At 46.1% G+C, this 14,003-nt stretch overlaps 1 protein-coding gene across 6 annotated transcripts in view; it reads right to left on the bottom strand.

Annotated features, from left to right (window-relative positions):
• Window positions 1-14,003, bottom strand: part of TMEM209 (transmembrane protein 209) — a 41,234-nt gene that overhangs the window by 22,038 nt on the left and 5,193 nt on the right. For 5 of the 6 annotated variants that reach the window (XM_058190631.1, XM_058190630.1, XM_058190634.1 and 2 more), the window contains 6 exons: window positions 12,074-12,205; window positions 8,302-8,540; window positions 6,541-6,745; window positions 4,206-4,381; window positions 1,853-1,924; window positions 1,286-1,382 (listed from right to left, as the gene is read on the bottom strand). In XM_058190631.1, coding sequence (XP_058046614.1) covers window positions 1,286-1,382; window positions 1,853-1,924; window positions 4,206-4,381; window positions 6,541-6,745; window positions 8,302-8,540; window positions 12,074-12,205 — 921 coding nt within the window. The remainder of the gene's footprint in view (window positions 1-1,285; window positions 1,383-1,852; window positions 1,925-4,205; window positions 4,382-6,540; window positions 6,746-8,301; window positions 8,541-12,073; window positions 12,206-14,003) is intronic. The other variant, XM_058190636.1, reaches the window with a different exon arrangement.

Here is a 14,003-nt window from a genome sequence, read left to right as displayed (position 1 = left end):
CGCGCATGTGTAGGGCGCATAGTTATGGGTGTGGGCATGCGTGTGAACCCACTCCCACCCCCCTCTTCCTGGCACGCGATGGCAAAAAGGTCAGCCATCCCTGTTTTAGAGGGTTGTGGCGGCCACTTGGAGGTTTATCTGTGTCCTCAGGGTCACGTGAGTGGTGCAAATGGTTCCTGTAGTCTGCAATTTTCCTTACTCCCACACCATTCAAAGGTGCATAGCTTAAAGTCTGTGGAGAATCTCAGTCATCCAGGTCATGGTTGTCCCAAAGGTGTTTTCCCCCCCATTTTGAACCGTGTGGGAGTTTGAATGGATTTCCAAAAAACTAAAGGAACCCTTTGCACCACTCAGGTGACCCTGACGGCACAGAAAAACCTCCAAGCTGCCTCAACGACCTTCTAAAAGGATGCAAATGACCGGCTGTCTGCAAGGAGTATCAATCCTTCCATTCCCCACCATCCAAGTCAGAGCTGAGGAAGCTTCTTGGATGAGAAGCGAAACACCTTCAAAGAAAAACCAGGAAGTCCAGTCGCCTCTTAAAAAATCACCTTTGGGGTTACCTATCAGGACAAGATTCAGCAGTCCATCTGTATTTAAAAGACAGCTTTGCCGGCTGGTGAATTCTGGGAGTTGAAGTCCATCCATCTTCGATCTTATCTTAATGCAACTTTATAAAATGTTCTATCATCATCATCATCATCATCATCATCATCATAATAATGAAACGGTGGCTCAGGGGCTAGGATGTTGAGCTTGTCAATCGAAAGATCGGCAGCTCAGCGGTTCGAATCCCTAGTGCTGCCGTGTAACAGGGTGAGCTCCCGTTACTTGTCCCAGCTTCTGCCAACCTAGCAGTTCGAAAGCATGTAAAAAATGCAAGTAGAAAAAATAGGGACCACCTTTGGTGGGAAGGTAACAGCGTCCCGTGCGCCTTTGGTGTTGAGTCATGCCGGCCACATGACCACGGAGACGTCTTCGGACAGCGCTGGCTCTTCGGCTTTGAAACGGAGATGAGCACTGCCCCCTAGAGTCGGGAACGACTAGCACGTATGTGCAAGGGGAACCTTTACCTTTTTTATCATATGTTTTTTTTTTCCTAAAGGGTTGACAACGTTAGATGCTTCCAGCTAGGAAAAGCCCTTCTCTCTAGAACGCTGCTAAATTCTAAACTCGTTTTTTTAAAAACGAGTTTTTAAAAAAAATAATTGCAATCGTAATCCATAGATTTTACTTGGGAGCACATGATTATGGCAAAAACATTTTTTTCGTAAGGTCACCGTACCTCCAATCTGCAGCTCCGGACACCCCATTCTCCGCAGCTGAGTGCTAACAGAGTCAATCTCTTGAACCAGCGGCACCAAAATTGTCTCGTTGACCCACTGTTGGATCCAAAAAGTTGTTAGAGGTTAGAAGAGCGACACGTTCTGCTGTCGGTTTTCTACGTTTCGAGGTTTCACTAAGCGACGGGTCATAAGCTGCCTCCGGGGATACGACAACTCCCCGACCTCCGTACCTTTCGACGCGAGCTAAAGACCTTCTTGTTTTATCGCGCAGGGCTGGCCTAACGTATTTTAAATGTGGGTTTTATTATGGTTTTATCACTGTTTTTATTCGTTTTGGCCTAATTTGAATTAGATTTTTAAAATGTTTTAAATTTTTTGTAACTTTGTTTTTATCTTTTATTTTATTATTTTATTATTTTATTTTATCTTTATTTTTAAATAAATAAGGCGAGGACTAGGTGCACTTCGGCCAGAGTCCCCTTCCCGAAGCTCCAACCTCAGGAGGGAATTTCCAGGGCTGTGTCACATTTGAACACAAACACACACAGGCCAAAGGCAAAACTCACATTTCTGAATTTGGCAGTCCAGGAATCCATGTGATCAAACAGCTGTCTGCTCATCGACACCCGTGCCCAGACCTGGCCAGGAAGATAAAAGAAGTTTTGAAATTATCTCTCTCATCATCCCCTTTTAACGAGCCCATAATCCCTTGTCTGGGCAACTGAATGGAGCTAGCAGTGTTTTACTGGCCGGATGCCCTTCCTGACGCCAATGAGGAGTTTTGTTCGGCAGATATATTCTCACTGTGCCCACAGAGAGAAATACCTGCCTCTATCTAGGATCAAACTCACAGCCTCCTGATTGTGAGGTGAGAGCTCCACCTCTAGGCCACTGCATCAGTCTGTCCGTATCTTATCCATCTCTATCTCTGATCATCTATCTATTACATGACAGCAGTCTTCAAACATTTGAGGGGCTGCCCCAAAGAGGATGGGGGTCAAGCTATTCTCCAAAGCACCAGAAGGCAGGACCAGAAGCAATGGATGGAGAGTCATCAAGGAGAGAAGCAACTTAGAACTAAGGAGAAATTTCCTAACAATTAAAAGAATTAATCAATTTAATTGATTATGGATTTGCCTCCATAAAGTTGTGAGTGCTCCATCACTGGAGGTTTTTAAGAAGAGACTGGACAGCCATTTGTCTGGAATGGTCTAGGGCAGGAGTCTCCAACCTTGGTCCCTTTAAGACTTGTGGACTTCAACTCCCAGAGTTCCTCAGCTAGCTTTGCTGGCTGAGGGACTCTGGGAGTTGAAGTCCACAAGTCTTAAAGGGACCAAGGTTGGAGACTCCTAGTTTAGGGTCTTCTGCTTGAGCAGAGAGGGCTGGGCTAGAAGACCTCCAACTCTTGCTAACTCTGTTCTTGTTATTCAGGCTAAACTAACCGAACGAGAACACGTCTCAAGTCAACAATGTCGTCAACATTGCACTGATGCTGTTGCCCAGCTGGGTCGTGAAACGTCTGCAGGAAAACCGCCCAGCTCAGAGAGCACCAAGGAGCCCTTTCTTTCAACCCTGAGCTACAAACCTCCTCTTGGGAAGGTTGACCACACCTTCTATTGGTCAACACCAGAGGCTCTGTGCAGCTGGAGTCCAGCTTGGAGAAGATCGGAGCAACGCTATCCCACAGAAGCCCCAAATATTTTAGTCCCACAAATGTTCTTCTGATCTTTCCTTAGCCAGGAAGGCCAGCTCAGTTTTTACAGGGCCATCAGATGGTAATCTGCAGATTCAGTTAACAGTAGGAATGTGTTGTGGTCCGCCAGCAGTCTGCGGAGCTGGCTATGGAGTCAGAAAGCGATGAGGTTGAGGAAGAACAGGGGCCAGTCCTGGAGGCTGGGGAAGGCCCGGATGAGGGCTCTGCGTTGGAGGCTGAGGTGGGGCCAGGGCCATCGGGGAGTGAGGTGCGGACTCCAGAGACTGATAGTAGTGAGGCAGTGGAACAGGAGGAGCCTGCTCCTAATGCACGCATGAGAACAGCTGCCAAGAGCAGCTCAAGCAAAGAGGACGACTCGGGAGTAATGCCAAGAGATGATTGGCCCCTCCCATAAGGCTTAAAAGACCAGCAACGGCGTTTGGGCTCTTTGCCGGAAAACAACGTTGATAGCTTCATCTTGTTGCATTTGTTTTATATCGGTGTCTTCTGAACTTTTGCCAAGAAAGGCCTTTGGCAGTTTGCCTGATTGAACCAAGGTTGGTGATAGGACTGAGGAATTTGTATGCGGAGGAATTTGCTTTAATTTAGTTGAATGACGCTGAGAATGAAGTAATTTTCAGCTGTTCTAATAAAGTTTGTTTGTTTTTACACTGACTGAGTTTCCTACTACCTACTTGGGCCTGGGTCACAACAGCTATCTACGCTTCCATTAACTCCACCAGCTGTAATGTACAGGGAAGTCCCCGACTTACAACAGCTCCTTTAGTGTCCGTTTGAACCTACAGCGCCTCTGAAAAAGCGACCCATGACCGTTTTTCACACTTACGATTGTTCCAGCATCCCCCACGGTCATGTGATCAAAATTCAGGCGTTGAGCAACTGGCTCCTATTTATGACGGTCGCCATGTCCCCCCGGGATTTACGCAATCCCCTTTTGCGACCGTCCGACAAGCAAAGCCAATGGGGGAAGCCAGATTCAATTAACGACCGTGTGACTTACTTAAAAGCTGAAGCGGTTCGCTTAACAGCTGTGGGCAAGAAAGGTCGTAACATGGGGTAAAACTCACTTAGTGACAGAAAATCTGGGCTCCGTCTGTAAAGTCGAGGACTACTTGAACTTTAAAACCACCCCTTAGAACAGGAAGACTTTAATACAATGTGTCACCTGGATCAACACCTGCAGAGAAGCGACCCGCAGATTTTACCTCTTCGGCAGCTTGTTTCGAACTCAGATCGGCTTCATCCTTATGAGCTGAGGGGGCTTGGGACCTGCAGGCCGGCTGGTACTGGAATTTCCGGAGCATCTGGGCGTAGTCGGCCATGGAGCGACCGTAGTTCCAAAAAGTCGGACTGTTTGAAGGAGAGCCCGAATCCGAACTGCCTGCAGTGGGCCAGAGAAACACACACAGGAATGAGGCTACTCAAGCAAGGCAGGTACTTTGGATCTTACTGCAGCCTCTTAGGGCTGGGTGGCTAAGTCAGAGAGCCAGCTTGATGCCGTGGTGAAGACGGCGACTAGAAACCAGGAGACGGTGAGTTCTAGTCCCGCCTTAGGCACAAAATCCAGTTGGGTGACTGAGCTGATCACTCAGAGTGTCTAGGGCCTCTGGTGGCTCAACAGACTAATGCAGTCTGTTATTAACACAGCTGCTTGCAATTACTGCAAGTTCAAGCCCCACCAGGCCCAAGGTTGACTCAGCCTTCCATCCTTTATAAGGTAGGTAAAATGAGGACCCAGATTGTTGGGGGCAATAAAAGTTGACTTTGTATATAATATACAAATGGATGAAGACTATTGCTTAACACAATGTAAGCCGCCCTGAGTCTTCGGAGAAGGGCGGGATATAAATTCAAATAATAATAATAACAACAACAACAACAACAACTCACTGACTCCTAGTAATTGGGACGAAGACACCCAGCCGGTTTTCATCCCTAAAACAGTATTAGAACTCATAGTTTCCTGGTGACCCACCCAAAGTCACCCAACCAGTTTTCATGCCTAAGGCAGGACTAGAACTCACTATCACCTGGTGATTGTCCCAAAGTCACCCAGCTGGCTTTCATGCTTAAGGCAGGACTAGAACTCACTATCACCTGGTGATTGTCCCAAAGTCACCCAGCTGGCTTTCATGCTTAAGGCGGGACTAGAACTCCCAGTCTCCTGGTGATTGGTCCAAAGTCACCCAGTTGGCTTTCAGGCCTAAGGCGGGACTAGAACTCCCAGTCTCCTGGTGATTGGTCCAAAGTCACCCAGCTGGCTTCCATGCCTAAGGCAGGGCTAGAATTCACTGTCTCCTGGTGACTCACCAAAAGTCACCCAACCAATTTTCATGCCTAAAACAGGACTAGAACTCACTGTCACCTTGTGATTGTCCCAAAGTCACCTAGCTGGCTTTCATGCCTAAGGCGGGACTAGAACTCACTGCCTCCTGGTGATTGGCTCAAAGTCACCAGTTTTCATGCCTACTAACATAACATAACATAACAACAGAGTTGGAAGGGACCTTGGAGGCCTTCTAGTCCAACCCCCTGCCCAGGCAGGAACCCTACACCATCTCAGTCAGATGGTTATCCAACATTTTCTTAAAAATTTCCAGTGTTGGAGCATTCACAACTTCTGAAGGCAAGTCGTTCCACTTATTAATTGTTCTAACTGTCAGGAAATTTCTCCTTAGTTCTAAGTTGCTTCTTTCTTTGATCAGTTTCCACCCATTGCTTCTTGTTCTACCCTCAGGTGCTTTGGAGAACAGCCCGACTCCCACTTCTTTGGGGCAACCCCTGAGATATTGGAACACAGCTATCATGTCTCCCCTAGTCCTTCTTTTCATTAAATTAGACATATCCAGTTCCTGCAACCGTTCTTCATATGTTTTAGCCTCCAGTCCCCTAATCATCTTTGTTGCTCTTCTCTGCACTCTTTCTAGAGTCTCAACATCTTTTTTACATCGTGGAGACCAAAACTGGATGCAATATTCCAAGTGTGGCCTTACCAAGGCATTATAAAGTGGCACTAACACTTCACGTGATCTTGATTTTATCCCTCTGTTTATGCAGCCCAGAACTGTGTTGGCTTTTTTAGCAGCTGCTGCACACTGCTGGCTCATATCTAAATGGTTATCCACTAGGACTCCAAGATCCCTCTCACAGGTACTACTATTGAGCAAGGTACCACATATATGGTACCGGTGCATTTTGTTTTTTTTGCCTAAATGTAGAATCTTACTTTTTTCACTGTTGAATTTCATTTTGTTAGATAGCGCCCAATGTTCAAGTTTGTCAAGATCTTTCTGTAATTTGAGCCTATCTTCTGGAGTGTTGGCTATTCCTACTAGAACTCCCCATCTCCTGGTGATTGGTCCAAAGTCACCCAGCCAGCTTTCACGCTTAAGGTGGTACTAGAACTCCCGATCTCCCGATTTCCAGCCTTAACCCATGGATCACAATACACACTGAACTGCAAGCAACTTATCTTCTGAGTAACTTCGGTGAATGCGCCGGGCGAATCTTCCCCGTTTTTTCTTTCAGGCAACTACTCACCCAGCTGCACCCTGTGCTGTTTCTCCTCCTCGTTTCGAAGGAAGCTGTCGAGCGATTTCAAATCCGTCATGTAGTCGGCTTTTCCCGTGGGCGAGTTGTAGACGGTGGGCGAGGAGCGATACCTGGATCTCATCCCGCTGCTATCCATGGGCCCAATGCTAGCCGGGTACATCAAGGGACCCGGAGAAGGACTGAAGGGAGACACCTAAGCGGGACAGAATGAAAAGCTGCCATCATCTATCGGGAATCCAGCGTTCGTTGAAGTTCATTATAATACAAGTAGTCCTCTGATTTACGACCACAACTGAGCCCAAAATTTCTGCTAGGTTGCTAAGCGAGTTTTGCCTTACTTCACCACCTTTCTGGCCACGGCTGTTAAGTGAATCGCTGCAATTGTTAAGCTGGTAACGTGGCCGTTAAGTGGCTTCCCCATTGAATTTGCTTGCCAGAAGGTCGCAAAAGAGGATCACGTGACCCGGGGGTAGCGCAACCGTCATAAATATGAGTCCAAGTGTCTGAATTTTAATCGTGGGACCACGGGGATGCTGCGACGGTCATTAAGTGTGAAAAATCAGTCGTATGTCCCTTCCTCAGCTCTGACTGGATGGTGAGGAATGGAAGGATTGATACTCCTTGCAGACCGCTGGTCATTTGTATCCTTTTTAGCAAGTCGTTGAGGCCACTTGGAGGTTTATCTGTGTCCTCAGGGTCACACCTGAGTGGTGCAAATGGGTGTGGAACAAGAGGACTGTGCAATTCCAAGAAGGCTCCACACCCATTTGCACCTCTCAGGTGTGACTCTGACACAGACAACCCCCCCCAAGTGGCCTCAACGACCCTCTAAAACAGGGGTCTCCAACCGTGGTCCCTTTAAGACTTGTGGACTTCAACTCCCAGAGTCCCTCAGCCAGCAAACCGTGACTCTTTGAAGATGTATGGACTTCAACTCCCAGAATTCCTCAGCCAGCCGTACTGGCTGGGGAATTCTGGGAGTTGAAGTCCATGCATCTTAAAATAGCCAAGGTTTGGAAACGCTGCTCTAAAAAGGATGCAAATGACCAGCTTTCTGCAAGGAGTATCAATCCTTCCACCGTTTAGTCAGAGCTGAGGAAGCTTCTTGGGTGAGAAGCGAAACATCTTCAAAGAAAAAAAACAGAAAAGTGCAGTCCTCTTTCAGAGAACCATAGTGTTGTGATCCGTCAGCAGCCTACGGAGCTGGCAACAGAGTTGGACAACGCTGAGGCTGAGGTGAGGCCAGGGCCATCGGGGAGTGATGTGTGGACTCCAGAGTGTGACAGTAGTGAGACAGTAGTGAGAACAGGAGGAGCCTGTTCCTAATGCACGCATGAGAAGAGCTGCCAGAAGTCAAGAGCAGCTCAAGCAGAGGACAACTGGGGAGTAAGGCCAGGAGAGGTCCCTCCCATAAAGCTTAAAACAGACCAGCAACGGCGTTTGAGCTTTGCCAGAAAACAACGTTGGTAACTTCGTCTTCTGCTTCGTCTACGTCTTGCCTTTATTTTTGTGACTTCTGAGTGTTTGCCAAGAAAGGCCTTTGGCAGTTTGCCTGATTGGACCAAGGTTTGCGAGAGAACTGAGGAATTTGTGTTGGGAGGCATTTGTTTGAATTTGAGTTGAACGACGCTGGGAATGAAGTAATTCTCAGCTGATCGAATAAAGTCTGTTTTTCCACGGACTGAGTTTATTACTACCTACTTGGGCCTGGGTCACAACACATAGCTGATAAATCGTTAACTCTCCTACCTTACTGTAGCCGCTTCCTGGAGAGTAACTCGCCGCCGTGCCGTAGGACCCGCTACTTCCTGACAAAGCCTGCAGCTGAGGACTGTATCCGGAGATGCAACCGGTTGCAAATTTGGAGCTGGTGCTGGGTGAGCGGGAAGGACTGTAGCTCAGCACACTCTGCCCCTGGATGGGAGGGGACGGGGTCGAAGGGGGCGTCTTCCTGGGCACCAACTCGCGGGGCGGCGTAGTCTGGACCGCTGAAATTAAAACCCCGTTTTCGAAGGTTAAGGCAGAACAGCAAACAGACGGACGAGATAAATGTTAATTGTTGGGCGGGGGATGGAGAAAGAAAACTTTCTGAATGAAGCCGGAGCAGAACCGTTCGGCCGTTTCCAGTGATAAGAAACAAGGAATTTGAAAGACAGGTAGTCCTCGACTTACAAGTTCATTTAGTGACCGTCTGAAGTGACGACGGCGCTTAAAATGAACTGACCGGTGGCCGTTTTTCACATTTATGACAGCTGCAGCATCCCATTGCTCACGCGATCAAAATTCAGACCCTTGGGAATTGGCTCATCTTTCAATCCATCGGAATGGAGCGGGAAGGCACCTTGGCAGTCATCTAGTCCAGCCCCCTGCTCAAGCAGGAGACCCTATACCATTTTGGACAAGTGACTGTCCAGGCTCTTCTTTAAAAACCTCCAGTGATGAAGCGCCCACAACCTCTAGAGGCCAGCAGCATCCCATTTGGCCACGGGATCAGAACTGAGACGTTGGCAACTGCTTCATATTTATGACGGGTCGCAGTGACCCAAGGTCGGGTGATCCCCTTTTGTGACCTTTTTATTTTATTTATTTATAATCGAATTTGTATACCGCCCTTCTCCCGAAGGACTCAGGGCGGTTTAACAGCCAGTTTAAAAACACAATATAATGCAAGTTAAAAACAATATAAAATTAATATAATTTATGGCCAAAATACTAAAAACTAACAATAACAATAAAACTAAAACCCCATTAAAAACTACATTTTTAGGCTAGCCCTTCAAACTAGCGAAGCCAATGGGGAAGCCGGATTCAACCGTGTTACTACTTTTAAACAAATACGATGATACCCTGAACAACGGCGGCAAGAAAACTCATAAAACGAGACAAGCTCACTTAACGAGCGTCTCACTTAAGCAACCTCAAATTTTGGGCTCAGGTGTGGTCGTAACTCCAGGACTGCCTGCATGCGGAACAACAGGCAGTTCTCGACTTACGACCGTTAACGGGGAACAGACTTTTTTGGTTCGTGAGCCGAGGCACCCCTGTGACTGCAGACCATTTAAGACAGCGGTTCTCAACCTGTGGGTCGGGACCCTGTTGGGGGTCGAATGACGATTTGCCAGGGGTCGCCTAAGACCATTGGAAATATGGGAAGTATACTTGCGAGTCGAAGAATCGCGCTCCAATGGTTGATTCCACAAGCCAGCTGCAGGCTCTTCAAATCGCTAGCCGAATTCGGCTTCAGGCGCGATGAATTAAAAAAGAGAGAAATCTTTGTTCTGATGTCTCCCTCTCAAGCCAGCTGCAGTCACTCCCAATCGCTAGCCTTATCTGGCTTCAGGCGCCATAAACTTAATAGGGGAGGAGTCTCTGCTTTAATGCCTCCGTCCTCAAAGCAATTGCAAGCAGTTCAGATCGCTAGCCAAGACGGCTTCAGGCACGATAAGTTCAAAACAAAAATAATTTTACGGTTGGGGTCGCCACATCGTGGGGAATTGTATTAAAGGGGTCGCCACATCGTGGGGAATTGTATTAAAGGGGTCGCAGCACTATAAAGGTTGAGAACCACTGATTTAAGAGATGCTGAAATAGAGGCCAGAGGGCCATCTGTTGGGGATGCTATAAGAAGTTGGTTTATATTTCATATTTCTCCTTCGGGAGAAGAACTTTGGGTGGTGTTGGGGGGGTGTCCCTAACCAGGGGTGGGTTCCTGGGGGTTCGGCAGGGTTCAGGTGACCCTCTAGCTAAGGAGCGCTTGGGTTTGGCGAACCCCCAAATGCCACCCCTGGCTGGCCACACCCACCCCTCCCCTTCCGTCCCTGGAGTCTCCATGCGGCCCGTTCATCATTCCAGGTAAGTGCAGGGGCCGTGCGGAAGGTTTGGGAGGGCAGAGGAAGCAGTTTTCGCCCTCCTGGAGGCTTGAGGAAAAATGCCCCCCTGCCGTGGTACAGGGGGCTGACTAGGCCACACCCACCATGGCCACGCCCACCCTGCAACAGGGTACGTTCGTCAAGAATCCTAAGGTCCAACACTTAATGATAGTCATAGGGTACAAATAAGCAATCAGGAACCAATTGATATCAATATAAATCATAAGGATACAAGCTACAAAGTTACTTTGAAAATAGGAATAGAATAGAAAATAATAATAGAATAGAATAGAATAGAATAGAATAGAATAGAATAGAATAGAATAGAATAGAATAGAATTCTTTATTTGCCAAGTGTGATTGAACACACAAGTGCAGATGCTCTCAGTGTACATAAAAAGACAAGATACATTCATCAACAATCCCAAGGTACAACAATTAACGATAGTCATAGGGTACAAATAAGCAATCAGGAAACAGTCAATATCAATATAAATCATAAGGATACAAGCAACAAAGTTACTTTGAAAATAGGAATAGAATAGAAAATAATAATAGAATAGAATAGAGTAGAGTAGAGTAGAATAGAATAGAGTAGAGTAGAGTAGAGTAGAAAAGAATAGAATAGAATAGAATAGAATAGAATAGAATTCTTTATCAGCCAAGTGTGATTAGACACACAAGGAATTTGTCTTCAGTGCATATGCTCTCAGTGTACATAAAAGAAAAGATAAGTTCGTCAAGAATCCTAAGGTCCAACACTTAATGATAATCATAGGGTACAAATAATCAATCAGGAACCAATTGATATCAATTTAAATCATTTATTTATTTATTTATTTATTTTATTTATCAAATTTTTATACCACCCTTCTCCCAAAGGACTCAGGGCGGTGTACAGCCAAAGATAAGAAACAAGATATATACAATTAAAACCAACAATTAAAAACATAGCAAATTACAAAGGCTGATAATTTAAAAATTTAAATTTAAATTTTAAATTTTAAAAATATTAATAAAACCCCAATTTAAAATCAAAACTATTATGCCAGTCCCGCTTGAATAAATAAGTGTGTTTTTAGCTCACGACGGAAGGTCCGAAGATCAGGTACTTGACGTAGGCCAGGGGGAAGTTCATTCCAGAGCATTGATGCTCCCACAGAGAAGGCCCTACTCCTGGGGGTCGCCAGCCGACACTGTTTGCCGGACGGCACCCTGAGGAGACCCTCTCTGTGAGAGCATACGGGTCGGTTGGAGGCATAGGGTAACAGCAGGCGGTCTCGTAAGTACCCGGGTCCTAAGCCATGGAGCGCTTTAAAGGTATAAATCATAAGGATACAAGCTACAAAGTTACTTTGAAAATAGGAATAGAATAGAAAATAATATAGAATAGAATAGAATAGAATAGAATAGAATAGAATAGAATAGAATAGAATAGAATAGAATAGAATAGAATAGAATAGAATAGAATAGAATAGAATAGAATTCTTTATTGGCCAAATGTGATTAGACACACAAGAAATTTGTCTTGGAACATACACTCTCGGTGTACATAAAAAGACAAGATACCTTCATTGAGAATCCTAAGGTACAACACTTAATGATAGTCATAGGGTACAAATTTCTAAAAGGAATACGCAAAACAGGCCCACCTGCGTTCTGCAATCCCAGAAGCGTCTGTTGGCCAGGACTCATCACTAAGCTGGTAGGAGCCATGGTATATTTGAAGTATCTCCAGAAATCAAATAAGGCGTTGAGGCTGAACAAAGAGGCAAAGCCAAGTTCTAGCATTTAAAAAACGACAACAACAACAACACGAAATTAGAGTGAACCATTCAAAAACAAAGGATCAGTTTGGTTGGTGATGGAAGAAAAGGCATTGTTACGATAAGGTTGTGACATCTTTGGTGCTCTGAGCTTGGTGGTTTTCTGGTAGGCATTTCATGACCCAATTAGGTAACATCATCAATGTGAGAGGGAGAAGGGGAGGAAGGGGAAGGAGGAGGAGAAGATGGAAAGAAGAAGAGGAGGAGGAGGAAGGAGAAGGAAAAAGGAGGAGAAGGAGAAGAAGGAAGAAGAGAAGGAGAAGAATGGAAAGGTGAAGAGGAGGAGGAAGAAGGGAAGAAGGATAAAGGAGGAGAAGGAGGAAGAGAAGAAGGAGAAGGAGGAGAATGGAAAGAAGAGGAGGAGGAAGAAGGGGAAGAAGGGGAAGGAGAAAAAGAAGGAAAAAGGAGGAGGAGGAAAAGAAGGAAGAGGAGGAGGAGAAGAACGGGGGAAGGGGGAAAAGGAGAAAGAGGAGGAGAAGGGGAAGAAGAAGGAAAAGGAGGAGAAGGAAGAGGAAGAACAAGAGAAGGAGGAGGAGGAGGAGAGGCAGTGGTTGTGGAGGAGGAGACATTTCATGACCCAACTAGGTAACATCATCAATCGAGATGGAAAAAGGGAAAGGAGGAAGAGTTTTCTTGCAGATGCTTCATGACCCGACTAGCTAATATCATCAGTGCTAAGGAAGGGAGGGAGGGAAGGAAGAAGGAGAAGGAATGAAAGGGAAGGAGGAGGAGGGGAGAACTGTGGGGTCCTTTTTGCTCTCCGAGCTTGGGTGGTTTTCTCGCAGACATTTCATGACCCAGGTAGGGAACGTGATAGAAGTAGGGAGGAGGTTATATATTGGTCATATATCTGTTTATATATTGGGGGCTTCCCCTGTCAAACTTGCTGGGAACGTCCTTGGTGGTTCCTGTGGTTTATGGTTCAAATGTTCATCTGAATTGGTAGCTCCTTGATTGGGGTATTGTTTACACCTGGGTGTTAATCTCTGCGTATCGGGCCGTTGTTTGCTGGTGGGGAGGCCTTCAGCAGTTCAACCCTGAGCTACAAATATTCTCTTCTATGGGTGCGAAATAAGGTTAGTAGAAAGTTCGTAGAGATTCTCCGTCATCCAGGTTGTGGTTGTCGCAAAGGTGCTTTTTTCCCAGGAGGCAACTGGACTTCCTTGTTTTTTTCTTTTGAAGACGTTTCGCTTCTCATCCAAGAAGCTTCTTCAGCTCTGACTGGATAGTGGGGGAAGGGAAGGATTTCTATTTATATAATTTATACTCCTTGCAGACAGCTGGTCATTTGCATCCTTTTAGAGGAGGGGTCTCCAACCTTGGTCCCTTTAAGGCTTGTGGACTTCAACTCCCAGAGTTCCTCAGCCAGCTTTGCTGGCTGGGGGACTCTGGGAGTTTATTTATTTATTTATTTATTATTTAAATTTTTATACCGCCCTTCTCCTGAAGGACTCAGGGCGGTTCACAGCCAGATAAAAAATACACAATACACTATAAATACGATTAAAACACAATTAAAAAACTTATTAAATTGGCTAAGATTAAAAATTTAGAATAAAAACCCATTAAAAACCCATAGATTTAAAAACTAACCCAGTCCAGCGCAGATGAATAAGTGAGTTTTAAGCTCGCGGCGAAAGGTTCGGAGGTCCGGAAGTTGACGGAGTCCTGGGGGGAGTTCGTTCCAGAGGGCGGGAGCCCCCACAGAGAAGGCCCTTCCCCTGGGCGTCGCCAGACGACACTGTCGCGCCGACGG

The sequence above is a fragment of the Ahaetulla prasina genome, chromosome 7 (genome assembly GCF_028640845.1).
Source record: "Ahaetulla prasina isolate Xishuangbanna chromosome 7, ASM2864084v1, whole genome shotgun sequence".
NCBI lineage: Eukaryota > Metazoa > Chordata > Lepidosauria > Squamata > Colubridae > Ahaetulla > Ahaetulla prasina.
Note: the sequence above shows the minus strand (reverse complement) of the source record. Positions and strands in the feature narration are given on the sequence as shown.